Source organism: Eptesicus fuscus, chromosome 21, assembly GCF_027574615.1.
Source record: "Eptesicus fuscus isolate TK198812 chromosome 21, DD_ASM_mEF_20220401, whole genome shotgun sequence".
NCBI lineage: Eukaryota > Metazoa > Chordata > Mammalia > Chiroptera > Vespertilionidae > Eptesicus > Eptesicus fuscus.
Genome location: NC_072493.1, coordinates 5,588,849 through 5,615,345, shown reverse-complemented (window position 1 = coordinate 5,615,345; position 26,497 = coordinate 5,588,849). Strand labels below are relative to the sequence as shown.

Genomic DNA, 26,497 nt, shown 5'->3' with positions numbered 1-26,497 from the left:
AGCATTGGCCTGCGGAGTAAAGGGTCCCGGGTTCTATTCCGCTCAAGGGCACATGCCCGGGTTGTGGGCTTGATCCCCGGAAGGGGGGTGGGGGGGGGAATGGGTGTGCAGGAAGCAGCCGATCAATGATTCTCTCTCATCATTGATGTTTCTCTCTCTCCCTCACCCTTCCTCCTGAAATTAATAAAATAGATTTTTTAAAAAGATGGAAGGTGGCGCACAGAACCCCGATGCCTTTGTCTTGACAAGAGGAAGGGGTTGCAGGCTCTGAACCGCTCGGGGTGAGCCGGGGCCACAAGGGGAGGACGAGCTCGCGGGGCGTCGGGTGGGGTCAGGCTCCCTGGAGCCACTTCCTCAGCGTCTGTCGGTGCCCGAGGGCCACTCACCTCGGAGGCCTTGTCCAGCCAGAAGCCCAGCCACCAGTTGCTGAAGGCGGTGCTGCCGATCATGAGGAGGAAGAGCGTCACCGTGAAGAGGGAGAGGAGGTAGCCTGCAAGGGACGGAGAGTCCGAGGTGCAGGGCGCAGCCGGCCGGCTCCCTGGGCCCAGGCTGATGGAGATGGGAACCTGCAGGGAAAGGCCCCCCCCTGGGAGCCGCCCTCCAGGCTGGCGGGACGGGTCTGGGGTTGGGCCCCTGAACCCACGTGGGGGCACCTGTCCACCTGGTTGAAAAGTAGGTCCAAGTTGTCAACTTTTGGAAAAACCAGCAATATGCATGAGATAGAAGTGACTCCGACTTCTTTAGGAACAAACAGGTAACGCCCAGTCTTGCTGGGAGGGAAGGGGAGTGACTATCGAGGTGTGCTTTGCACCCCGAGCTGATGGGGGAAGTGCTCAGTGACGGAGAGGAGGCCACGGAGGCGCGCCGCTGGGTTACGCTGCCGCCCCCTCATTTCCTTCCGATAAACAGAGCCCAGCAGCCTAGATGGCCGTAAAGGGCGATGCCGTGGGAAAGGCCATATTGTCCGACTTTAGATTCTTGATGGGGAAGCATTGCTAAACGGCCTTCGCTTAAAGAGACGAGCTATTAAAGAAATCGTAAACACGTGAACCCAGGCGTCTAAGGAGGAGGAGTTTTAAGTGCAAAGTGCATCAAGAAACCTGTTTGATGCCATACCTCCAGCCGCCTTAATGTACGTGTGATAGGTCCTCCAGGTCACGGCTCCTTCCCGGGGGGGCTGGGTCTGAACGAGCTGGTGCAGAGGGGCTGTGGGGACAAACACCAGTCCTGGGCTCCCCTGGGGGAGGGGGGCTGTGGGCCAGGCAACCCTCCCAATTCCCCAGGCCTTCCCCAGGGCAGGCTCCGCCCTTCCTGCCCTTTCCCTGCGCCTTCAAATTCCCAACACACTTTCGCTCCTTTGATTTTGTTTGGTCCTCATGACAGGTGGGAGGCAGGTGGCGTTTGAGAACTATTTACTGAGCACCTACTGTGCGCTCAGCCCTGGGGAGGCAGGGAGGGTCGTGGTCCTGAGGGGAGACTCCGAAGGCTGCAGCTCGTGCAGGAGCTGGAGGGCCTGGGGGGCAGGAGAAGGCCACAGGGAGGCATGTGCAGGCCCAGCTGACTTGATCCCACGTAGAAAATCCCGAGGGAGGGCAGGTCCTACAGCCCAGAGGTGATCCGTGTGATCCATGGTTCAGGCTCGATCCCCAGTGGGGGGCGTGCAGGAGGCAGCCAGTCGATGATTCTCTCTCATCATGGATGTTTCTATCTCTCTGTCTCTCTCCCTTCCTCTTTGAACTCAATGAAAAAATAGTTTACAAAAACTTTTGCAAAAACCCATGAGGTTGGTATTATTTCCCCATTTTATAGGTTGATAAACTAAGGTTCACAGGGGGCAAGTTGTCTGGCTCAAAGTCAGAAAACTAGTAAGTTAAGTGGATGAGCCAGGATCGGACTCAGGCAGCTGACCCCAAGGCTCACCCTGCAGTAAACCATGGAATTGATCACCCCAAAGACACGCACTGCGCATCCACTTCTCTGTCCCGAGCGGTGGGTGCGCAGCCAGCATGGAGGCGCGCAGAGCTGAGGGAGTGGGTGGCACGCACCTTTGATGTCTATGAATTCTGAGTCTCTATCGGATTCTTTTCCTTCCTCTTTCTCATCTGGAGCCAGAACTAGGGTGAGAAAGGGAGAGGTCTGTGTCCACTGAGCCCCAGGTAACACGAGGCGTGACTCCAGCTCGGCTCGGACCCGCACCTTCATCTCTGTCCGCAGGGCCCTCCTGCATGGCCTCCACCATCGCCGCGTTGTAAATGTGCTCAGGGTCCTGGGGACAGAACCAGTGCCTTCTGCAGGCGCAGCTCGAGACCTGCCCCAGCCGGAAACCCCAGGGGAGGCCGATCCCGGAGCCCAGGCCCCAGGCCCCCGGCCCCCTGGCCCCCAGGCCCCAGGCCCCCGCACACACGTCGCTACCTTGAACTGCAGCCCCCGGAGGTTGTGCACCAGCTTCGCATAGCGCCCTCTCTCCTCCATTAGCTCCTCGTGGGTTCCCTTCTCACAGATCTCCCCGTCTTCCAGCAAAATGACCTCGTCACAGGACTCCAGGAACTGCAGGGGGAAAGCCACCACCGTGAGCGCCTGCCGCCTGAGGGGCCATGGGCTCCGCGAGGCACACGTGTCCCCTGGCTCTGCCGCCCTGACTGTGTGGCTGAGGACAGCTCAGGGCTGGAGGAGACGGCAGCGCCGGGTGCCGCACCCATGCCGGCCGGCGGTCCTGCGGTCTGGTCACCTGCAGCTGGTGCGTCACCAGCACGACCGTCTTGCCCCGCAGCGCCTTCCGGATGCACTCCTCAAAGACATGCTTCCCCACCCGGGCGTCCACGGCCGACAGCGGGTCGTCCAGCAGGTAGATCTCGCGGTCCGAGTAGACGGCGCGGGCCAGGCTGATCCTCTGTCTCTGCCCCCCTGAGAGGTTGAGGCCCCGCTCCCCGATCTGCGGACAGGGCAGTGCGCCTACTCGTCACCACGCCCCAGCTTCCCCCCTTCCCCGCAGGGACCCCGACAGCACCCATGCCCCGGGGGTGCTGGGAGCCTGTGGGCAGAGGTGACTGGGGTGCAGCTCTTCCCAGCACCGAGTGAGGGGTGCCTGGCTCACCGTCCCAGGTGCAGTCCCATCGGGAGGGCCAAGAGAGTGGAGGGCAGAAAGCTCGGGGAGCGGGCAGGCTCCCCAGAGGGAGGCGTGGCTGGGAGCAGCGGGACCAGCATCCAGGGCAGTGTCTGGAGGGGACCTGGTACTCCTGGGCCCACAGAGGCAGAAAGTGGCCCTCGGACCAGCCACAAAGCAGCAACTGGACCCCCATCCTCAGAGGATGGAGCCATCCTAGGGGCAAGCAGGCAGCGTAGGCCAGAAACCTTCCCTGGGGCGACAGGCAGATGGGAAGTGATCCCAGGGGCGGCCATGCTGGACCCAACACAGGTGGGGTTGGTGCCACATCCGCTGTGCCATGCCCCGAGCACAGGCCCAGGTGACAATCCGAGGTGGGGGGGGGACCTGACTTTCCCACATGTCCTGGCACCGTTCTGGCCCCGAGGCATCGGGTGTGGACGGAGCTGGGCTGCCCTTTGGCCCTGGGCAGTCGGGCGATGCCACTGTGGGCTGAGCCTGCTCCACTCACCTCGGTCAGGTCCCCGTAAGGCAGGCTGCTCAGGTCCTCCTGGAGGGCGCAGACTCGCACCGTGTGCTGGTACCTGTGGGCGTGAGGGTCAGAGGTCAGCGCAGTGAGGAAGACCCGCCGCCCGGGCTGCGCCGGAGACACTGCTGTGGTCCCTGGGCCAGGGAGGGCGTGGCCAGTGCTTTGTCCTGATGTCTGAGGGCCCTGTGCCCACCTCCATCCCATAGATGGCCCTCTCCTCAGGGTTCCCACCACCAGGGGGCGCCAACAGCTGGCACTGCTCCTGGGAGTTAGAGGCGGGGCCTCAAGCCTCCGCTCTGCCTTCAACAGCTCTGACTTTGGGCAGGTCAGCACTCCTTTCGGGGCCTCAGCTCTTCCTGGGTAAGAGATGGGGATTCCCGTCAGGATCCCCCTACATGGGTGGTTCTGGAAGTCATGAGAGACTGGACCGGCAACTCCCCAAACTCGGTGAAGAACCCGGGGAAAGCAGAGCTGGGAGGCAGGGGCCCAGGTGTCTGCAGTCAGGACTCGAAGGTCGCGTTCATTCCGTTCGGCCGTTGTGGGACATCAACAGCAGCGGGTCCCGTGGCCCAGCAGCCAGGTCCTGGCTCAGGGCTGCTCTCGACTTCAAGCCACGTTGTGGGTCCTTGGCCCAATGCAGAACGGCCAGATGGACCTTCCTGCAGCCGGACAACACGGGCGGAGACAGACCCGGGAGCCCAGCGCCCCTTCCACGTGTCCTGGAGGGTGACCAGGTCTGCAGAGGGCGCCTCCTGAACTCGGGTCAGGAAGGGGACCACCAGTGCCCGTCGGTCCGGGTCCGATCGGCTCCTGCAGCAGAGGGTCCCGAACACGGATGCCGCCTGCCCTGAGTTAGCGTTACCTTTGGTGGTCATACTTGGCTCCGAACAGGATGTTCTCCCGCACGCTCCCGTGGAAGATCCACGCCTGCTGGGACACGTAGGCCAGGGTCCCGCTGACCGCCACCACCCCCTGCTGCAGCTGCATCTGCAGGCACAGAACCGGGACCCTCAGAGCTGACCCGCCCACGGCTCCGGGGCCCATTGGACGCCTGCGGCCCTTCTCCCGGGAGCTTTAGTCCTGAGGGTGCGAGAGGGGGACACTCTCTCATCCACGGGCTGCAGAGCCCGACCGTGCAGGCCGAGGGCTTTGACGTCAGACACCTGCAGGGGGCCAGGCAGGAACGTTCTGGAAGAGGCCGCCGTGGGTCCGGCTGCTGGCTGCCAAGCACATCAGCCTCACGATCATGAACTCTGTGCCCGGCTGCAGGGGCAGCTGTTCTCATGGACCCAGCACACAGCAGCAGCGGTCCTGACGTCGTGGGGTCCACCCTCCCAGCGCCTCGCACCGCTCACCTGGCCCAGCAGAGCTGCGATGAGGGAGCTCTTGCCGCTTCCAATGTTCCCGCAAATCCCCAGGACCTTCCCCTGCAGAGGAACAGGAAAGAGACTGTCGTCCCCCTGTTCTTACAGGGTCTGGGGACAAAGGTGCCGCCCCCACACCGTGCAGGTGGGGACCACGGGTGGCTCCAGGTGGTGGCGGTGCAACCTCAGACCCGGCCGGACTCAGCGGGGAGGATGCAGGGACCCGAGTGTTAGTGAAGCGCCTCCCCTCGCGCCGTGCGGGGGCGCCTGGAGGGCCTGGGGATGCCAGCTGCGGGCACTGGTGTGGAGCAGCCTCGCACGGGCCCGGGACACACGCCCTGGACCCGAGGCTTGTTCTGTGCCCAAGCTCCAGGAGAGGAGATCTAACCCAGGTGGATGCTCGTTGGGGGTGGACAGAGCCCCAGGCGCCTCGCCTTTACCTTCCTCCCTGTCTTCGGAGAAAGCCCACGAGGCCTGGGCTTCTGATGATTCACTTGTTAAAAATAAAATAAAATAGTAAAGTAAAATAAAATAAAATAAAATAAAATAAGACCCTGTCCTGTGAAGGCCCTGGCTGGCTCCAATACTGGCTGCGTGTGGGTGGCTTGCGTTTTGCTTTTAAGCAGAGCAGCACGGCAGGGCGGCGAAGGGCAGACCCCGGGCAGGCACCTGGGGGCGATGCCCGGGTCTCGCACTGGGCGAGTGCTTTAACTTCCCGTGCCTTAGGCTCCTGACCTTGAAGCCGGAGTAGCCACGGCGCCTCCCTCGCAGGACGAGCAGGTGGTCAAAGGAGCTAACTATGTCCCTGCTCATGAATGTCAGCTGTTGTGGTCCGCTCTGTGCTCCGTGTCAAATTAAGAGCGCGTCTGAGAACGCTTACGGAAGCGAGTCCCGACCCCCTGGTGGACGGTGTAGGCCACATTGACATGGGCTCGACGATCGATCGGCACTGACATAGCCGCCACTTCCCTCAGCTCGGAGAGAGGTCTCCGATGTTCGGGTCCATAGTTTTAACCTTTGGGGAAGTGCCGTGGCCGGTTTGGCTCAGGGGTAAGAGTGTCGGCCTACAGACTGAGGTCGCCGGTTCGTTTCCTGTCAAGGGCACGTACCTGGGTTGCAGGTTTGATCCCTGGAGTGCATGCAGGAGGCAACCAATGGATGTGTCTCTCTCACATCAATGTGTCGCTCTGTCTCTCCCCCTCCCTTCCACTCTCTCAAATTCAATGGAAAAAAAAATATCCTCGGGTGAGGATTAATAAAACAAACCAAGAAACAATAGCGACAAAAATTCAGGGAAGAACGCAGCCTGGTTAGAGACATCCCGCCCCGCCTCCAGCCCAACCTGAAAGCCAGGAGGCCTTGAGAGGGCGCGGCCGTGTGACGCAGCGCAGAGGGACAGGCCAGCCTGGAGACCGGACCCACCTTTCTCACCACGAAGCTGATGTTGTGCAGCACCGACTTGCCGCCACCGCTCCGGTCCTCCGGGCCCGCGGCGCCCGGGGCCGAGGCACTCAGACTGTAGGCCTCCGACCTCTGTTTCTCGAGAAGGCGCTTTTTCTGCTTCTCCGCTTTCTTTACGTCGCTGTCGCTTTCCCGGCCGGCTTCTTGCGCCCACGTCAGGGTGGCATTTGCTAAAAGCAAGACAGTGTCTGGGCCTTCTGGTTGGGTGATGTAGGATGGGGGGCTCGTAGCTATGAGAATTCTCTAAGATTAAAGAAACAAAATCAACTGGGTAGACGTCGTCCATTGGCAAGAATCACCCCAATACACCTTCTAGCCACCCCCAAGCACACAGTCTCGGTGGTTCTACCCAGGACGTCCGGGGTGGGCGTCTGAGGCTGCTCCCAAGGAGGACCTGCAGCAAAGGGGGTCCTCTGGCCCCGACACAGAGGATGGTGGCTCTTTTATATATATACTAGAGGCCCGGTGCACAAAATTCGTGCACGGAGGGGGGTTGTTACTCAGCCCAGCCTGTACCCTATTCAATCTGGGACCCCTGGAGGGATGTCCGACTGCCCATTTAGGCCCGATCCCATGGGATCGGGCCTAAATGGGCAGTCGGAAATCCCTCTCACAATCCAGGACTGCTGGCTCCCAACTGCTTGCCTGCCTGCCTGCCTGATTGCTCCTAACTGCTTCTGCCTGCCAGCCTGATCACCCCCTAACCACTCTGCTGCCAGCCTGTTTGCCCCCAACTTCCCTCCTCTGCCAGCCTGGTCACCCCTAACTGCCCTCTCCTGCAGGTTTGATCACTTCCAACTGCCCTCCCTTGCAGGCCTGGTCCCTCTCAACTGCCCTCCCTTGCAGGCCGGGTCCTTCCCAACTGCCCTCCCCTGCTGGCCATCTTGTGGTGGCCATCTTGTGTCCACATGGGGGCAGGACCTTTGACCACATGGGAGCAGCTATATTGTGTGTTGCAGTGATGATCAATCTGCATATTACTCTTATATTAGATAGGATAGAGGCCTGGTACAGGGGTGGGGGCCAGCTGGTTTGCCCTGAAGGGTGTCCCTGATCAGGGTGGGGTTCCCTTGGGGCACAGGGCGGCCTGAGTGAGGGGCCTGTGGTGGTTTGCAGGCCAGCCACGCCCCCTAGCGACCCAAGCGGAGGCCCTGGTATCTGGAATTTATTCTCCTTCTACAATTGAAACTTTGTAGCCTGGAGCGGAGCCAAGCCTCGGGCTTCCTCCGCGGATGGCAGCCATTTCTGTTGGGGTTATAATTGAACTTTGTAGCCTTAAGTGGAGGCCTGGGCCCGGCCAGGGTGTGTGGAAAGCTTTGCTTCCCCTGTTGCCAGGGGCAACCCTGGCCTGCTCTCTCAAGCTCTGTTCTGCCACCATTTCTGTTTGAATTTGTTTACCTTCTATAATTGAAACTTTGTAGCTTGAGTGGAGGCTTAGGCCTGGCAAGGGCAGGCGGAAAGCTTGGCTTTCTCTGTTACCTAGGAAACCTTGCTCTCTGTGGCTGTAGCCATCTTGGTTAGGTTAATTTGCATACTCGCTCTGATTGGATGGTGGGCGTGGCTTGTGGGTGTGTCAGAGGTATGGTCAATTTGCATATTTGTCTATTATTAGGTAGGAAGGATATTTTTTAATTGATTTTTTACAGAGAGGAAGGAAGAGGGATAGAGAGTTAGAAACATCGATGAGAGATAAACATCGATCAGCTGCCTCCTGCACACTCCCCACCGGGGATGTACCCGCAACCAAGGTACATGCCCTTGACCGGAATCGAACCCGGGACCCTTGAGTCCGCAGGCCGACGCTCTATCCACTGAGCCAAACCAATCAGGGCAAGGACGATGGCTCTTTAACCACCGGGCCTGTGTGGGTCACCCCTCCCAGCTGCATTTCACTCTCAAGCCCAAGTAGCAGCTTTTTTTTTTTTTTTAGTAGCAGCTTTTTAAAAAATATATTTTGTTATTGATTTCAGAGAAAAAGGGAGAGGGAGAGAGAGAGAGAAACATCAGTGATCAGAGAGATGACCGACATTGGAACAGCTCTGGGACCTGGTGCCGTGTGCCGGGGAGTGAGGAGGACAGTGTGGGGTGAGGCGCTGGTCCCTGCGATCGTGCCCACGAGGTGATGAGGCATCGAGTGAAGGTGAGGGCCCGGGGGCTGGAAGGAGTCAAAAGAGAGGAGTGCCCTCTGGTCTGAGACATCCAGCCTCATTACACACACAGGCATCCATTCTTGTCTTTTGGTCAAAAAGGGATCATCCAACAGTGTGCCTTCTAGACAGTCTCACACATGGTGGCTTTTAAATAAAGGAAAGACAGAGTCGGACCTGCATTACCACCATTTGTCCACCATCCAGAACTGAAATGTCATTGCTGACATGTACACATAAGGAACTGTTGGACATTGAAATTGGGTCTCAAAAGAACTGTTGGCCCAGAAAGAAACTCACTACAGACCGATTCATTTGCCTGTCACCATAACTATTATTGCTTGTCTCATTTTCGGTTCTTATAAGTGTATTTCTAATAGCACATGATCTCACTCATCTAGGAGAAATAATGAACAACATAGACTGATGAACAAGAACAGACCCAGAAACAAGGAGGCGTGGATCAGACTGTCGGGCCTCGGGGGGAGGGTAGGGGAAGGGTGGGGATAAAGGGGGAGATCAACCAAAGGACTTGTGTGCAGGCATATGAGCCTAACCGGCGGTTAAGGACAACAGGGGGGTGGGGGCATGTGTGGGGAGGGGGGTGGGATGGGAATGGGGGGACGAGGACAAATATGTGATACCTTAATCAATAAAGAAATTAAAAATAAATAAATAAATAAATAAGGGAATACGTGGCCAGGAGGTGGGTCAGCAGGGCCCTCGGGGGCATGTGTGGACGGTGAGGGAGAGAGGGATATGGACACTGAGCATGCACAGGTGGCCTCTGGCTGCAGTGAGTAAGGTCTTTCCATCCGTTTGCAGATATGTGAGCCTGCTGCTCTCTCGCGCACCCTCGCTCTCGCTCTGTCTCTCTTCTCTCTTTGGTGCCCTGACCAGGAATTGATCTGGTGACCTGGTGACCTCATGGTTCATGGGTTAAGCCCAACCACTGAGCCACACTAACGGTGAGCCTGCTGCTCTCTTGACCGGAACGCCCCCTCCTTTTCCTGTCCTCACCTCAACGTCAGAACCACTGCATCTGCCCTTCCTGTGCGCCATGCATTCCCTCACATGTATGGCAGGTACTGGGTACCTCGTCCTACACTACACCAGTCAAGACTCTCTTTTCTATGTCTTTGCATTTCCCACAATGCCTTGTGGGTGGGAAGCACACAGTCAGTCTTTGACTAAGTGGTGGGTAAATAGGGTGCCCCCATCACTCCCATCACCCACCCCTTGTAGCACAAGCCAGACAGGCCAGGGGGGGGGGGGCTCTGCGCACACTCAGCCCCTCTCCCGGAACCCCCTCACGCCTATGGCTTGGACAGGAGTGAAGGCTCAGTGACGGTCTCTGTAGAGACTCCATCTCCTTTTCCCTAAAGGGCGGGCCACCAGGAAACGCTGCGCGCCCTCCTCCTCCCACGGGTGTGCATCCCCCCTCCCGGGGGCCTTCTCCCAGGCCCACCTCGCCAGGGGCCCGCCCTCCAGGGGGTGGGCTCAGCTTCCCTTATCTGGGAGTCTCCCCACCCAGAAATGAGACCTCTCTTCCCTACTCACCCAGCGTGAGTTATACCTTCATTCTCCTCAGGGAGACGCTGGCTTCGGCCGCCGCCTTGACGGAGAAGGGCAGGATTGCGATGGAGAACTTCATCACGTTGAACATGGCGATCACGCTGAATGCCTGCCGAGCAGGGGGCACCGGGGTCAGGATGCATGTGGCCTTGGCTCGGGACCGACACGTCCCCCAGGCTGCCTCGCTGAGGTGGGGAACCGCGGCGCAGCTGGGGGTCTCAGAGGACCAACTTCTTCCATTTCGAGGTGCAGAGGCCACGGGGTGGCAGGTCGGGTAGCAACATCTCAATATGTTTGTCTTCTGGATTTTCACCAAAATGGTGGGAATGTGTCCCCTGGCCTCTGCCAGTCCCGAGAGGGCGGGTCCGAGGAGGGCCGCCCACTGAACGCCTTGGGAAATCTCCACCCGAACCACATTGGCTTGGCCCGGACCGTTCATTCCAGCGCCACGCAGGTGTCCCCATCCTCCCTCCTCCTGGCGGCTTCAGGAGCACCTACCTACCCTTGGAGCTCCAGCCGCCTCCGCACCCTCACAGCCCCAGCATGGCCCCTGCGGGCTTCAGGATTGACCTCTGGCCTCCACGCCCCACCTCCCCACACACCAGGGACAGGTTTGAGAGCCTTTGTTCAATTCCCCCCCCCCCCAAATATCACTTCCCCTCCACTGGCCCCTTCCTCACCAAGCCTGGTGCAGGGGGCTGTTAATACCATATGGACCCACAGAGACAAGTCTCCTGGCTCAGCGCGCACACCACCCCCACCCCCAGCACGCCCAGCCCTCCCCCTCCCCCTGCCCCAGGCGCCTCACCTTGACCTCCCTCACTCCTAAGCCCCAAGGCCCTGTCACTTATTTCCTAAGCCCGTTTCTTCTATGAATTCCTTCTGCTACCGCTGTGACTTTCCAGGTAAAGGTCCTCTTGTAGTTTGAGTCTTGGCTCTGAATTCTTTCCTAGCCAGAACTCAAGTTTTTAAAAAACATGAGCAAAAGAACGAAAAAGAAAAGAAAGAAAGAGGTCTCCCAGCTGGGAGGGTGCCCAGGCGTGCACCGTCCTCTCTCAGAGCCTCTTCTCGTCTGTTCAACTTCTAATGGCAGCATCTCCCTGGCCGCCCGCCCGCCCGCCTGAGGAGTCACTGACAGCTTCCCTGGGCGCGTGCGGAATGATCTGCCTGCTGCTGAGTGAGCCCCGCGGCCGGGCGGGCCTCAGCAAACCCTAGGCAGTTGGTTAGGAGAATGAAGAGGAGGCTGCCTTCCTCACATCTGGTCCTGAATCCATCCCCCGAAGCGTGGCCTTGGCTCAGGGGACAGAGCCCGAGCCGCCAGACGGACCCCCTACGTGGGACCCTGCCGCGAGCGCTGCAGAAATACAAGCTCCGCGCCCAGGAACCTGTCTCGGCCGAGCGTCCTTCTAGAGCGTCCTTCTGGACCGCATGAACGGTGGTGTTCACTTTGGTTTCAAATGAACTCGCTTGGTGTGTTGCTGGGGAGATGCGCTTGTGTGTTTGGGGATCATAAGGCCGCACGATAGTGGGGGGCGTTCTGCTCAGGCCATTGAGGCTCCTGCCGGGTCTAAGCCCCGAGAATGAGAGAGGAAACGGGCCCAGAGAACCGCCTCCCAGAGAGGCACAGGGCGGGGTGGGTCCCCAGCCCCAGGGGTGCTCCCTGGAGAGCATCCTGCCTCTCAAACCCCCCACCTCCCCTCACGACCCCGGATTTGGGTGCCGTTCCTCCCCGGTGAGCATCCCCATACTTTTCACTTTCTTTCTCTCCTTTCTCTCTTTCTTGCTTCTGTTGACTTTCCTCCAACCACTTCCCTTCGGACAGTGGCTTCGTGCTGTGGCTGTTGGCGGCTCTGTTTTGTCCCGCTCCGGCTCGGAGCCCCGTGGCCTTTGAGTGCACAGGCCCCTGAGGACACCTCAGCACCAGGCCTTCGCCCCGACCTCCCTCAGAGCTTCCTCCCCCCCTCGGCCGGCCTCCCAGCCCTAGGGACGCTGGCCCCGTTAGATGACAAACCCAGGCCTGAGAAGCTCATGACTCAGGCCTACAACTCCACCGCCCGGAGAGCCAAGCAGACTCCCTGGTGTGGGATCTGGAAGTCGGTGTGAACGAGGCTGTGTGTGTGGCTGCCCGAGAGGGGCGCTAACGCAGAGGTGAGGAGCAGGGTCCGACCTGGACCGAGCGGCTGCCCAAGGGGAGGGCTTACAGGGTCACCTGCACCCACTGCACACACACGGACCATACGGGTGCAGGCGCAGCCCACTCTGCCGCCGGGGCCTGCGCCACCGGTTAGGGCGAGAAGCCAGCCCCGCCACAGCGAGGTGCCACGGCCAGGGGGGCTGTGGCAGAAACCAAAGGGAAGGGAACATACGTGTGGGGAACATACAGGTTCCCCTGCTCGCGCTCGGCTGGGGCTCTGAGATCGTGGGGCCGCTGTAGGAAGCCACCGGCAGTGGCTTGTGCGGTCTGAGTGTGCGTTTCCAAGTGTCAGGTTGTGTTGCAACGTTAACTGTGCCCCTGGCCCCGCCATGGACCCGAAGGGTCGCTGTGAGCCTGGCCCCCCACCATTGGGTGGTCAAGGCCGGGGCAGGCGAAGGCGGGGGAGCCGTCCTTACCACGGGGGCCGTGAGCTTGCGCCGCAGCAGGATGTGGCAGGTGAACGTGGACACGATGGCGATGGTGGAGGCGATGGGGGCCAGCGCCGAGTTCCCGCTCTGGACAAAGCCCGCTTTCTCCAGTAACTTCCTTTCTCTCTTCCTGATGTCTGCAGACAGAACACAGACCCCAAGTCTCAGCTGCATGTCCGGCCCCTGCCGTCCTCCGTGCGCAGGGGTTAAGGGTCCCGCCGCGAGGTGCAGATGGATGAAGCACAGAGTCCGGGCACTGAGCCGGCGCTGGCAACTCGGTGCTGGCCGCGGCCGGGAGTGGTACAGGGTTCCCAAGGTCACGTCCCACCCTGCCTCTGGGTGTGGGGAGTCCTACCCTCAGGCTCCCTCAGTGGCCAGGCAGCGCCGCAGTGAGGGTGCTGCACACAGGAGCCCCGAGGGAGCATGTGGGGCACCGGAGGGGCTGTGTGTCTCGGTGAGAGGGCACCAGGCCCACCAGAGCATCAGCTGCTCCGAAGTCCCGATGTGGACTGGGGCGAGCAGCAGGCCGCGCCCACATGCTCTGGAGTACAGCCAGCACACTTTCTTTTGAGCTGTTTTTTAGCTTAGCTCACCCTTCATCTTTTTTTAAAGATTTTTTAAAATTGAATTTTAGAGAGAGAGGAAGTGAGAGGGAGAGAGAAACATCGATGTGAGAGTGAAACATCCACCGGCTGCCTCCTGCACGCCCCCTGCTGAGAATCGAGCCACGGCCTTTTGGTGCAGGGGATGATGCGCAACCACGGAGCCACGCCAGCCAGGCTCTCCATCTTAAACGCAGGGGCCTCTTGCCGATCATGTGTGCAGTCTCGTGGCCTTGTGCACAGTAGCAACTTGGTAAATATGTATGGACTTAACCTGACCTGACCTGTGTTGGGTTGAATCAAGGCGCATGGAACCAAATTTATTCAAATCAAGTCAGTATCTTGAAGTGAGTTCAGGGGCGAGGAAGCTTTTCTGGGTCCTCAGTGTGGGTCCCCGGGGCGGCGAGCGTCCCCACCGGGTCCCTGCCCTGGGCAGCCCGGGAGCGGGTTCTCTGAGGCCACCCCTAAGCGCAGCACGCAGCTGCAGGCCCAATTACACGCTGGCCGGGAGTGTAATTGTAGATCCGGGGAGTCCGCTGTAACGTGGCTCAGGTCATTAACCGGCCAAGCACCTGAGGCTCCGTCAGCAATTATGTAAATGTCCCTGCAGTTAGATTTGCATTTAGATTTGGTCGAGATGGGTTCAGTGCCGTCTAGAGGAGAGCAGCGGCCTGTGGAGCCTCTTATCTGCGTGAGGCATGTCAGCCCGAGGGCCACCCAGGGGCCATGAGGCTCTGCAGGCACCGAGGGATTTGTGTGTGTGTGGGGGGGGGGGGGGCTGTGTGTGTAAGAGTGTGTGTACATGAGTGCATATGAGCATGTGTGTGTGCATGAGTGTGTGCATGTGAGAGTGTGTGTGCAAGTGTATGTGAGCATGTGATGAGTGTGTGTATGAGTCTTTGTGTGGGTATACATGTGTGCATGTGAGTGCTTAGGAGTGTGTGTGTCAGTGCATGTCAGTGTGTGTGAGAGTGTGTACAAGTGTGTGTGTGTAAGAGAGATAGTGTGTGTGTACATGGGTGTATATGTGTATGAGTGTGTGTGAGGGTGTGTGTGAGAGTGTGAGTGTGTGCATATGAGTCTGTGTGGGTGTGCGTGTGTGCATGTGAGTGCTTATGAGTGTGCGAGGGTGTCTGCATGTGTGTGAGTGTGTGTGTGAGTGTGTTTTTGTGTGTGTGTAGAAATCTAAGTCAAGGAAATAGCTTGAGGCCGCTCTTCTGTTCACAGGTTTAGTGGGCTATTTCTGTGAAAGGGAGCTGAGTGGTCAGCGCCAGCACCCACACGCTCGGCCAAGGCTAACCACACGGTGCCTGCCTGCTGAGCTGCTCACCAGCGCAGATGCTGCTTCTATGATGAAAGCTCCCGAGCTCTTTGACGCGCCTGCAGGCCGCTCAGGGGGCCCCTTCTGGAACTCCCAGCGCCGGGAACCTTGCGAAGCCCTTGGGAAGACCCCGTGCCACGGGGCAAGTCCCCCCAGCGGCGCCCGCCTACCTCGGATGGTCTGGGTGAAGGGCTTCTCCCAGGCATACATCTTAATCAGCTTGATGCAGGTCACAAACTCGTTCATGGTCTGCACCCGCTTGTCCGTCATGGAGATCGCTGACCTTCGGAAAGCCGAGTTGAGCTTCGCCATAAACACCTGAAGGCAAGGTACCGACGCTGTGTTCCGGGTGCAGTGCGGGCCTAGCTGGCCTGAACACCCCCGCCCCCACCCCCCACCTCTGAGGCTGGAGTCGGGGGTGGGGACTGGCCCGGCATTCTCACTGGGCCAGCGTGGTCTGGGGGCGCCTGGGGCCAGGGCCAGGGCAGGCGATGTAAATACACGGGTCACCAGATGCAAAGGCGGTGTCGGCGACTTTGACAAACTGGGGGAGCGTGCCTTGCCCCCTCCCCAGGGCATTCACATTCAAGTTTAAAAAAACACTACACTGTGCCCGGCCGCTGTGGCTCAGTGAACCAGGAGGTCAGGGTTTGATTCCCAGTCAGGGCACAGGCCCAGGTTAGGGGCTTGATCCCCAGTGCGGGGTGTGCAGGAGGCAGCCGATCAATGGTCCTCTCTCTTTCTCTCTCTCTCTCTCTCTCCTCTCCCTCTCCTTCTCCCTCGCCCTCTCCTTTCCTCTTTGAAATCAATATATATATATATATATAAAGAAGGCACGGTACCCAGAAAAGGAAGCACATCTGTGGGCACCCCTCGGGGCCGGGCAGACAGGGTCACCTGGATGGGGACGAAGATGACGTAGACGGATATCCCGATGAGAGCCGTGGGCCCCAGGATGAAAAAGGCGAACACGGCGCAGACAACCAGGAGGATGGGGATGGTGGCCGGCAAGGGGCAGAACAAGGCGGCTTCGAACAGGGAGCAGCTGTCGCTGGACAGCACGTTGAGCACCTGAAAGAGAGCCCGGGGTCCGGGCAGGGGGGTCACCGAGGCCGAGGGTCCGAGCGGAGGGGAGAGACGCCCCTCAGTGGTGGGGCATTGGGCACCGGCACGGCGAGCCCGTGGGCCCCGTTCTGGCCCGGCTTTGAAGGGCCCGTCTGTGTGCACCGAGAACGCCGAGGAGAAGGCCAGCGAGGGGAGCAGCACCGCCCGGGTGCCGGGCTCCTCGCTGCGAGCTCTGCTTTGCTGACGGCGGCGGCCAGCCCAGCCACAGGCCGCAGCGCTCTTAGTGGACGCAGGGTGCTCACACCGCCTGGGTTCCCGGGACCAGGGGCTTTCCTGTGCACGTGGTGAGGGCTGTGCTGCTCATGATTAAGGGCGTAAGAAAGTGTCCACTCGGGCCCTGGCTGGGGCCTCCGTGGGTTAGAGAGTTGTCCGGGGGGTCCATCCAGGGATGCGGGTCCATCCTGGTCAGGGCACGTGCCAGAACCAACCTATGGACGCATCAATAAGTGGAACAGCAAACCAATCTCTCTCTCTCTCTCTCTCTCTCTCTCTCTCTCTCCTCCCCCCTCTCTCTTTCCCTCCCTCCTACCCTCCTTCTTCTCTCTCTTAAGTTTTTAAAAAAGGAAGAAAATGTCAACTCTGAAGCCCCCCATGCAGTCTTTATCATGGCTGTGGCACCCCAAAAACTACACCAATGGAATCGCCGGGTGTATCGGTCCATCAGTTTGATCCCATGACTGTAGCCGGCTCTGTATCGCCTCTGTGTCCTCACTGTCAGTCAAAGCGATGGGACGAGGGGACCCCTTCACCCAACTAGACAGAGAAGACCCCAAATCCTCCAGCGTGAAGGAGCCCGCTGGAGCCTCCTTCCCCGATGTCTCAGTGCGCTGAGTCTCCGCCTCACCCAGCGGGGAGACGGGGCCTGGTGGGCAGGACCCGGACACACGGAGGCGGCTGCTCCGTCCAGAGGCACGTCTGACCCACGGCACGCTCAGGATGCGCGGCCCTGACCCGCCCCGGCCGGCTCACCTCGCCCACGGAGATGCGCGTCAGCGTCTTGAAGGACACCAGGTTTTCGAAGACCACGGTGGACACGGCCACTTTCAGCCGGATCGCCGTGCGGTAGTTGATGGCCCAGGCCAGGGCCCAGAAGAGGACTTTGGTGAACTCGGTGGCAAAGAGGGCCACGCACAGGCCGACGCCCACCCAGACGCTCCGGGTGGCGCTCTCCGTCTGCCGGAGGATCTGGTGGATGAGGACCGTCTGCAAAGCAGCGAGGGGCGGGTGGGGGGGAGAAGAGAGGAGAGCGCGCTGGGGAGGCCGGGCGGGCGGCCCCCATGATGTCCCCACGCCGGCTCCAGGCGGCAAACTTTTTAATTAATTTCGGCGGTTGCCGCTGTGCTTGGCGAGGATTCGCTTGATGGAAATGCGGCCCCAGGAGCTCAGAGGTCATGGCAATGTCAGAGAAAGGAGCTCATTCCCCCTCGGTCGGAGCCCGGGGACCAGGCAGAAGGCGCCACTCACCGGCCCGATGGCTGCCATGACGACGCACAGGATGTTGACCACCGTGTCCATCAGCACCCGCGTCCGCTGGAACTGCCAGACCACGCGGCCCAGGGAGGCCTTCTCGGGGCCCGCCCTCGCCACCTCCTTGTCCCAGAGCACACGGAACCTGCGCGGGAAGAGGAGGGGGCAGGGCCTTCGGTGTCTGCTTGCTGCTCAGGGCCTCTCTGGTGGGCGAGTCTCTAAAGGGAGCGTGGCAGGCCCTGCCCGGGGTGGCTCAGAGGGTAGAGCACCCGTCTGCAGACTGGAGGACCCCAGGTTCAATTCTGGTCAAGGGCATGTCCCTCGGTTGCAGGCTCCATCCCAGGCTCATGTGGGAGGCAACCAATCGATGTATCTCTCTCTCTCTCTCTCTCTCTTTCCTCTCCCACCTAAACATCATTGGGAAAATAACCTCGGGGGAGGATTAAAAAGTAATAATAAATAAAATAAAGTGTACATCGCAGGACCCTCCCCCTGGCAGAGGCGGCTCTGGATGAGCCGCACTGACGCTCCGCCTCCCCTTACAGGGCAGCGGGGAGGTGGGCGGGGCCGGAGAGAAGTCCGGGCACCACACACGCTGCTGCCTGGCATGGGGCTCCATGGTGCCTGACTGGGTCCAGTGACCTGGGAGGTGAGGACTGGGGGAGCTGGTGGGGAGTATGGACGGCCTGGGAGCTGCAGCCCGAGGCTCAGGCCACGTGGCTGGGTGACCACGTGACTGCAGGGGCCCCGCTCCCTGCCCCCACCGCCCTCGTCTGCGCACAATGCCAGGGGAAAACCTCGGGGTGGAAAGGAGTTTGTCCATTTCAGACACGAGAAAGGACAGTGACAGGTGGTGAGGGAGGGGCAGGGCTGGCATGGCCCGGAGGGCCGGAGCTCATGGGAAGGGGTTCCAATCTCACTCCTAAGGCAGAGGGTGCTTCTGAGGGCTTTTCAGCCGACGGGACACGATGAGGCTCCATATCTAAACCTGGTTCTGGCTGCGGGGGAGTGCGTGGCGGGGAAGCAAAGAGACCCGGTAAGAAAGGGGGTGTCCAGGTGGGCATCGCTGACACTGGGCGGGGAGAATGGACGTGAGGGAAGATGGCAGAGAGAGGGCTACAGTGCCTACTGATGAACTGATGTGAGTGCGCAGGCGGGGAGCGGGGACCAAGGAGCCCAGTTTTCTGCATTGGCCAACGATGTGAATGGAGTTTGGGGAGATTTATCAATGGGATCGAGGATCAAGAATATAGCTTTGGTCCAGCCAGCGTGGCTCAGTGGTTAAGCGTCAACCTATGACCCAGGAGGTCTGGGTTCGAGTCCCGGTCAGGGCACATGCCTGGGTTGTGGGTTCCATCCCCAGGGTGGGGCATGCAGGAGGCAGCCAGTCCATGATTCTCTCTCATCATTGATGTTTCTCTTTCTCTCTCTCTCCCTCTCCCTTCCTCTCTCTGAAATAAATAAAAATATATTTTTTTAAAATAGGGTGCCGCTTTCGATAGAAGGAGATTTAGACAGAAGGTCCCCGTGCAGCGGCCCGATGGGGTCCCCAGCACAGAGCCCAGCGGGATCCTGGCCGCTCTTGTCCCGAGGTAGGGCCCCTGCAGCCACGTGGCCTGAGCCTCGGGCCGCAGCTCCCAGGCCGTCCTTGCTCCCCACCAGCTCCCCCAGTCCTCACCTCCCGAGACACTGGACCCAGTCAGGCAGCTCGGTCCACGTCTCAGCCACCGAGAGGGGCTCCCAGGACCCATGGGGCCGGTTTCCACGCCTGGGAAATGGGGACTCCCTGGGGCTCCCGGTCCCCTTCCCGGGCGCGCTCCCCTCCTGAGGTGACCCCCGGGAGTGCTGGCACCTTTGGGCGTTGGTGTCGGAGGAGTCGTACGGCGACAGCGGGGGCAGAGTGTCCACAGTCAGCGTGTGCCGGTAGCTTTTCACCATCACGGGTGTGAACCAGGAGAACGTGGCGAAGGAGAACAGCCCCGCATCGTCCATGGGGTTGGGTGCCAGCCTAGGACAACAGAGGTGCCGTGTTCCAGGACGCCGGGCCTGGCCCTCCGTCCCTGGCGAACCTTCCTAACCAGGGGGATAACCACAGCCGCGCGCTCAGCCGGGGGCGCCCAGCAGTCCTCTGAGCAGCCGTGTGATCGGACCTGCTCGTGGGAGCCGATTGTGACCCTGGCAGGAGTTTTGCAAGTGGGCTGTTACGTAGACAGTATTAAAAACCCAGCGGCATGCATTTGTGTCAGTTACCTTACAGACAAAGGCAGGAAGTCCTGGAAAGGCATCACTTCCTAATTGTTTTATTGGGTGTTACCAGCATCTCTGCTCTTTGGATTGTGTGAGTCTAGTGTGTCTGTGTGGAGTGAACCCCACATGTCACAGGGAGCTGCTGAGCACCTCCTGAGCATCAGCTGTTGTCTCCCTCTCACCCAAGGACAGGAGGGGTCAAGGATGAGGGCTCCACCAATAAATAATGGTGGATGCATTGATGGGTGGGTGGGTGGATGTGTGGGCAGACGGATGATGGATGGATGGATGGATGGATGGATGGGTGGACAGATAGATGGGTGAGTGAACAATTGGAGGATGGATGGATGGATGGATGGATGAATCATGGATGGATAAATGGATGGATGAATGAGTGGACAATTGGAGGAAGGGTGGATGAGTGGACAATTGGAGAATGGATGGATGGATGGATGATGGATGGGTGGAAAGATATCAGATGGGTGAGTGGACAATGAGAGGATGGATGGATGGGAGGATGGGTGGGTGGGTGGATGGATGGATGGGAGGATGGGTGGATGGAAGGATGGATGGATGATGGATGGGTGGACAGATAGATGGGTGAGTGGATAAATGGAGGATGGGTGGGGGGGGTGGATGGGTGACAGATAGATGGGTGAGTGGATAAATGGAGGATGGATGGATGGGAGGATGGGTGGGTGGATGGATGGATGGGAGGATGGGTGGATGGAAGGATGGACGGATGATGGATGGGTGGAAAGGTAGATGGGTGGGTGGACAATTGGAGGGTGGATGGATGGGTGGGTGGATGGATTGAAGGATGGGTGGCTGGGGAGACAGAAGGACAAGCATATAGGGCACAGCATGGGGAGCAGGGGCAGTGCCCACTCCCCTGATGGACCAGAAACGGTTCTTGGAAGCCTGGCCTGCCTTCCCCGTCCTCCCCGCCTCCTCGGTTACCTTGCGTACGGCCTCACGGGGATCATGGTCTTCAGGCTGTGGTCATATCTCTCTGCAAAGGACCTCCGCCGCCGGCTCCGCTTGTCCAGGTCGGAGATGAGGTAGGGGCTTTCGCCCACCATCCTGGTGGTGGTCCGGAGCCCTGGGCTCGCGGCCGAGGGGCACTGTCACTCTGCAGCAGAGAGACGAGAGGCTCCCTGACACCAGGACACCCTGGAAAGCATCAGGCAGCCCCAGGCCCCCAGCCAGCTCCCTCGCCCCGACCCCTCCGACATGGGCTCACCAGTCAGCCTTCCACAGTGACGGGGGAGTGTGGCCATACAGACACAAATAGGTTGGAAGTAACAGGATGAGAAAAGGACCCCCACAGTAATGATCAGGGTTATGGCCCCGAGAGCCTTCCTCAGAGGACTCCCTCGCTCTTTACCCTAAGCCCTTCACAGCCCCCTCCCCCAAAGTGCTGTGCCCCCGGCTTCCCCGGATTCTCTGCAGGAAGGTGGGGGCTGCCAGCTCCTGCAGGGCGCTCAGACCAAGAAAACTAAGAAAAGTGGCCTCGCCCTTGGCGGTCCTTGGCTCCCTGAAGAGACGCAGTCCAGCTCTGGACAGAGGGGCAGGCGAGGGCATCTGGACCGGGCCCGGGCTTGCACACACGGCCTCTCTCCCGCTCCCCACCCTCCCTGTCACTCCACAGCGTGGAGTGTGGGCAGCCCGGCTCTGGCCGTGCCCTGACCTGCCCGGGGCTTCCCACTGCCGCTGGCCACTTCCCTGCCTGCAGGGCCCCGAGGGCTGTGCGGAAGGTGAGCCTGAGAGAAGCAGAGGAGCAGGCTGAGAAGAAAGAGCTCGTGGCAAGTTCTGAAGCCCAACTGGGTCCTTCCGGGAGAGAGAAGCCCACGACCCAAAATTCAGAGAATCCAGGAAGGCCCCCGGCAGGGCGCACTCGGCCTCCCACTGGAGAATGCCCTTCTGGCCACCAGACCGGGCTCCACGGCTCGGGCCGTGGGGTTTCCACAGCGACAGGTCACCTCCGTCCACTCTGAGGAAACAGCAGGCAAGCCCAAAGGAGCACCCTACAGAACACGGCCCTGCGCACCGCAGACGTGTTCATGACCACAGAAGACACGGCGGGGCGGGGGGGGGGGGCGGGGGTGGGGGGTGCGGATTCCACAGTAAAGGCCGCGAAAGAGACGTGGCAGCTAACGCAACACACGGCCTGCGTTCCGTGCTGCACCCGGAGAAACAGAGGATGTCACTGCAGCCCTGGCCGGTGTGGCTCAGTGGAGAGAGCAGCAGCCTGCGGACTGGAGGGCCCCGGGTTCGATACCCGGTCAGGGCACAGGCCTGGGTTGTGGGCTTGACCCCCAGTGTGGGGCGGGCAGGAGGCAGCCGCTCCATGACTCTCTCCCATCATTGATGTTTCTCTCTCCGATTCCCTTCCTCTCTGAGATCAATAAAAATATATATTTTAAATATATATATAAAGGATGTCATTGCAACAGCAGGGAAATCTGCATACGGGCGCAGGTTAGGTAACACATCCCATCCGAGCAGACTGGCTTCGTTTTTGCGGCTGTGCGGTTTGATGCTGATGCCGATAACCACCACGTGTAAGGGCACATCCTGTTCTCAGGAGCCACACCGGAGGCACGGCGAGATGATGGAGCGAGGCCTGCACTCCGCTCTCGCCCGGTCGGGAGAGCCACGCTGCGCCCAGGGAGGGTGACGCGGCCGCAGGGTCACTGCGGTCGGAGTGGGCGCTGGTGAGGACCTCAGCGCCATTCTTGCTGCTTATCTGTGTTTTGACCTCATTTCCAAGCAAGAAGCTGACGCTGTTTTAGAGAAATGGCCCTGCAGGGAGGGTGCTGCAGCTGTCCCGCCCCTGTGCTGGGCTCCGCCCCCGGGAGGCGTCCCTGTCCAGCTGGCCGTCCCCGGACCCCCCATCCTGGTCCTCCCAGGCTGGGCTCCGGTCCTGGAGACTGCTCACCTATGACTTCCGGTTCCCTCACTTTTTTGTGTGAAACCTCACCCCAGGGTGTTTTTCCCCATTGCTTTTCAGAGAGAGCAGGAGGGAGGGAGGGAGGGAGGAATGGAGGGAGGAAGGGGAGAGAGAAACATCAGGTGAGAGAAACACATCGATTGGTTGCCTCCCGCATGTGCTCAGACCGGGGCTAGGGATTCAACCTGCAACCCAGATATATGCCCTTGACCGAAAATCGGACCCACAACCGTTTGGTGTGCAGGCTGAGGCTCTAACCGCTGAGCAACACTGGCCAGGGCTGATTCCCTGGCTCTTCTCCTGGCAAAGCGTCCTGGCAGCAGTGGGCTGGCAGCTGCCTGGAGGATCCGGATCGGAGATGCTGGCAGAGGGGACGGCGTCCCTGGCCAGGTCCTGGAGTCGAGGCTGGGACGTGGGTGCGGAGGTCGCCCCCCCAACACTCCCATGGGGAGCTGGACCCCGCGGTGGCTGGCGGCGTGGCAGCTGGGACACAGGGGGCTAGATTCGGCAGTCCCGGGGAAACGCTACTTTACGCCAGGAAGGCTGCTTGGGCCAACCTCTGCCAGGAGCGAGGCGCTGCCTGGAGTGACGAGTCTGCTTCCGGCGGGCGGGGGCTGCTGATGGAGCTGGGGGGAGCCCCTGAGGCCCAGACCGCGCCCCCAGGACCCTTCCTGGCCGGCCTCCTCCCCTGGGAGCACCTGGGGAGGGGCAGGCCCGGCATCCTCTGCTCGCTGGTGCGGTCCTCACCTGACCACAGGCCGGACAAGCAGACACAGCAAGGTCTCTGCTCAGAGCAGAGTCCAAACCGGAGCATCTCGGACCCCATGCAACGCCCAGGCCATGTTCTTTGGGCTGCACATGTTTGTAAAGGTTTTGAATTTGAATTAGGAGAGATCACAATAACAGGAAAAAAGACTATGGCCTGTGTCACGCGGTGGGGACCCGGGGCCTGTGTCACACGGTGGGGACCCGGGGCCTGTGTCACGTGGTCGGGACCCGGGGCCTGTGTCACACGGTGGGGACAAGGGGCCTGTGTCACGCGGTCGGGACCCGGGGCCGGTGTCACACGGTCGGGACCCGGGGCCTGTGTCACACGGTCGGGACCCGGGGCCTGTGTCACACGGTCGGGACCCGGGGCCTGTGTCACACGGTCGGGACCCGGGGCCTGTGTCACATGGTGGGGACCCGGGGCCGGTGTCAGACACCCAGGAGCACTGGATGCCCCTGCGGCTACAGTCGGCCCGTGCTGGGCAGTGTCCACCCCTCGGGAGGGCACGCAGGCTCCCGTTTGCCACTGCCCCACCCTTCCCTATCGTCCCCCTGACTCTGGGGTCTGGGTGACATGGCCATCTGCCGGGAGACGTTTACCATCACGGTGGCCACACTGTCCTCCTTGGAGCAGGTCCATTTCCCTCTTTCCTGGATTCGCTCCGAAGAGGGGGACCACAGACACCCGGAGGGCGTTGCGGGAAGCTGTGCTATTTCTGTCTCTAACCCAGAAAACGAGCCGCGAGCGAGCGCGTCTTGTTTGAGAACTGCATTCTGAGTTTCCCTTCTGCCCATCGCGGAAACCTCTCCAACCACAAGCAAGTGCCCCTTCCACCACACACCTTCCTTCCCTGTGACAAGCCCACTCTCAATTCACAGAGATCTGATGGTCTCACGCCCGCCCCCCTCCCAGCCCCTCCCCCAGCACAGAGCTGCCTCCCTCAGAGGGGAAGCGGTCCTCAGTCCCTGTCCTCACTGCTCCGCCTCCCCTCCAGCACCCACGTTGGCATAGACCCCGGGAAGGGCCCTGATGTTGGAGAGGGAGGAGAGAGGGGGAAGGGGGGAGGCCTGCAGGGGAGAACAAAGCCTGGGCTGCAGGGGGAGGGGGCTCTGCTAAAGTGCCCTCAGCCCAGAGGCCCCAATGAGGGCCCCTCCAGTGATGGGACCTCAGTGAGGGCCCCTCCAGCTAGAGAGGTCGGGGCAAGACTGGGAGGGAAGAAGTTCCCTGCCTTAGACCTGACCCTGCGAGCCACACAGCACTGGGGCTGGAATTCAAGATTTTTAGCCATAAATCACGCGATTAAAATTGGGAACAGGAGAGTGTGTGAGTATGTGTGTGTGTGAGGTGTGTGTGTCAGTGTGAGGTGTGTGTGTGTGTGTGTGACTGAGGTGTGAGTGTATGTGTGTAAGTGTGTGATTATGAGGTATGTGCTGTGTGAGTGTATGTCTGTATGTGTGACTGAGGTGTGTGTCTATGTGTGACTGAGATGTATGTGTGTGAGTGAATGTGTGAGTGAATGTGTGAATGTGTGTGTGAGTATATGTGAGCTGTGAGTGTGTCTGTGAGTGAATGTGTGTGTGAGTGTGAATGTGAGTGAATGTGTGTGAGTGTGAGTGAATGTGTGTGAGTGAATGTGTGTGAGTGAATGTGTGTGAGTGAGTGAATGTGTATGAGTGTGAGTGAATGTGTGAGAGATTGTGAAGTGTGACTATGAGTGAAAGTGAGTGTGTGAGTGAGTGTGAATGTGAGTGAATGTGTGTGTGAGTGTGAATGTGAGTTAATGTGTGTGAATGTGTGTGTGTGAGTGTGACTGTGAGTGTGTGTGTGTGAGTGAATGTGTGTGTGTGAGTGAATGTGTGTGAGTGAGTGAATGTGTATGAGTGTGAGTGAATGTGTGAGAGATTGTGAAGTGTGACTATGAGTGAAAGTGAGTGTGTGAGTGAGTGTGAATGTGAGTGAATGTGTGTGTGAGTGTGAATGTGAGTGTGAATGTGTGTGTGAGTGAATGTGTGTGTGTGAGTGAATGTGTGTGTGTGAGTGAATGTGTGTGAGTGAATGTGTATGAGTGTGAGTGAACGTGTGAGAGATTGTGAAGTGTGACTATGAGTGAGTGTGAGTGTGTGAGTGAGTGTGAATGTGAGTGAATGTGGGTGTGAGTGTGAATGTGAGTTAATGTGTGTGAATGTGTGAGTGTGAATGTGAGTGAATGTGAGTGTGTGAGTGAATGTGTGTGTGTGAGTGAATGTGTGTGAGTGAATGTGTGAGAGATTGTGAAGTGTGACTATGAGTGAGTGTGAGTGTGTGAGTGAGTGTGAATGTGAGTGAATGTGGGTGTGAGTGTGAATGTGAGTTAATGTGTGTGAATGTGTGAGTGTGAATGTGAATGTGAGTGTGTGTGTGTGAGTGTGAATGTGAGTTAATGTGTGTGAGTGAATGTGTGTGTGTGAGTGAATGTGTGTGTGTGAGTGAATGTGTGTGTGTGAGTGAATGTGTGTGAGTGAATGTGTATGAGTGTGAGTGAACGTGTGAGAGATTGTGAAGTGTGACTATGAGTGAGTGTGAGTGTGTGAGTGAGTGTGAATGTGAGTGAATGTGTGTGAGTGAGTGTGTGTGAGTGAGTGAGTGTGTGAGTGAATGTGTGTGAGTGAGTGAATGTGTGTGAGTGAATGTGTGTGTGTGAGTGAATGTGTGAGAGATTGTGAAGTGTGACTATGAGTGAGTGTGAGTGTGTGAGTGAGTGTGAATGTGAGTGAATGTGGGTGTGAGGTGTGAGTGTGAGGACCCAGGTGGGGAGCCTGCTGGCACTGCCCCTTTTTGTTGATGAGGCCGAGGCTCCGAGGGGAAGAGCCAGGCTGTTGGCTGGCGGGCACCCCCCGTGGCCCCTGGGCCAGGGCCCTGCACCGGGAGGGGTTACCTGGGCAGGAACCTCTGGTCCCGCAGGAGGGCACGGAGGGCAGAGCTCGGCTCCCGGGAAGCCCGGTCCCTCTCTCCACGACTCACACTCGCTGGCCTCGTCCCGCTGCCTGGAGTCCCCTCCAACTGCCCACTCAACTGCCACCCCTCTGGCGGAGGGAACTCTGGGGGCCCAGCATTCCTCTGCCGCGTTAAAGGGCACTGCCCCCTGAGGGCCACCGGTCTGTCCCAGCTCCCGGAGGAGGAGAGGCCCTCCAGCCCCATCCTGCGCGTGAGGAGCCGGACAGGGCTCCCCCGGC

At 59.6% G+C, this 26,497-nt stretch overlaps 1 protein-coding gene across 5 annotated transcripts in view; it reads right to left on the bottom strand.

Moving 5' to 3' along the window:
- The window catches only part of ABCC12 (ATP binding cassette subfamily C member 12), a 43,187-nt gene extending 16,931 nt beyond the window's left edge, over positions 1–26,256 (bottom strand). For 2 of the 5 annotated variants that reach the window (XM_054710338.1, XM_054710339.1), the window contains exons 1-16: positions 17,314–17,444; positions 16,819–17,052; positions 15,622–15,795; positions 14,895–15,042; positions 12,790–12,938; positions 10,181–10,288; positions 6,419–6,700; positions 4,988–5,059; positions 4,495–4,619; positions 3,615–3,687; positions 2,729–2,932; positions 2,413–2,547; positions 2,197–2,266; positions 2,046–2,114; positions 1,117–1,206; positions 387–490 (exon numbers count right to left, since the gene is read on the bottom strand). In XM_054710338.1, coding sequence (XP_054566313.1) covers positions 387–490; positions 1,117–1,206; positions 2,046–2,114; positions 2,197–2,266; positions 2,413–2,547; positions 2,729–2,932; positions 3,615–3,687; positions 4,495–4,619; positions 4,988–5,059; positions 6,419–6,700; positions 10,181–10,288; positions 12,790–12,938; positions 14,895–15,042; positions 15,622–15,795; positions 16,819–17,052; positions 17,314–17,364 — 2,088 coding nt within the window. In that variant the 5' untranslated portion in view covers positions 17,365–17,444. Of the gene's footprint in view, positions 1–386; positions 491–1,116; positions 1,207–2,045; positions 2,115–2,196; positions 2,267–2,412; positions 2,548–2,728; positions 2,933–3,614; positions 3,688–4,494; positions 4,620–4,987; positions 5,060–6,418; positions 6,701–10,180; positions 10,289–12,789; positions 12,939–14,894; positions 15,043–15,621; positions 15,796–16,818; positions 17,053–17,313; positions 17,462–19,168; positions 19,325–20,523; positions 20,696–26,199 lie in introns of those variants that run through there. The other 3 variants (XM_028127006.2, XM_054710336.1, XM_054710337.1) reach the window with 3 other exon arrangements.
- Between the last annotated feature and the right edge of the window lie 241 nt (positions 26,257–26,497).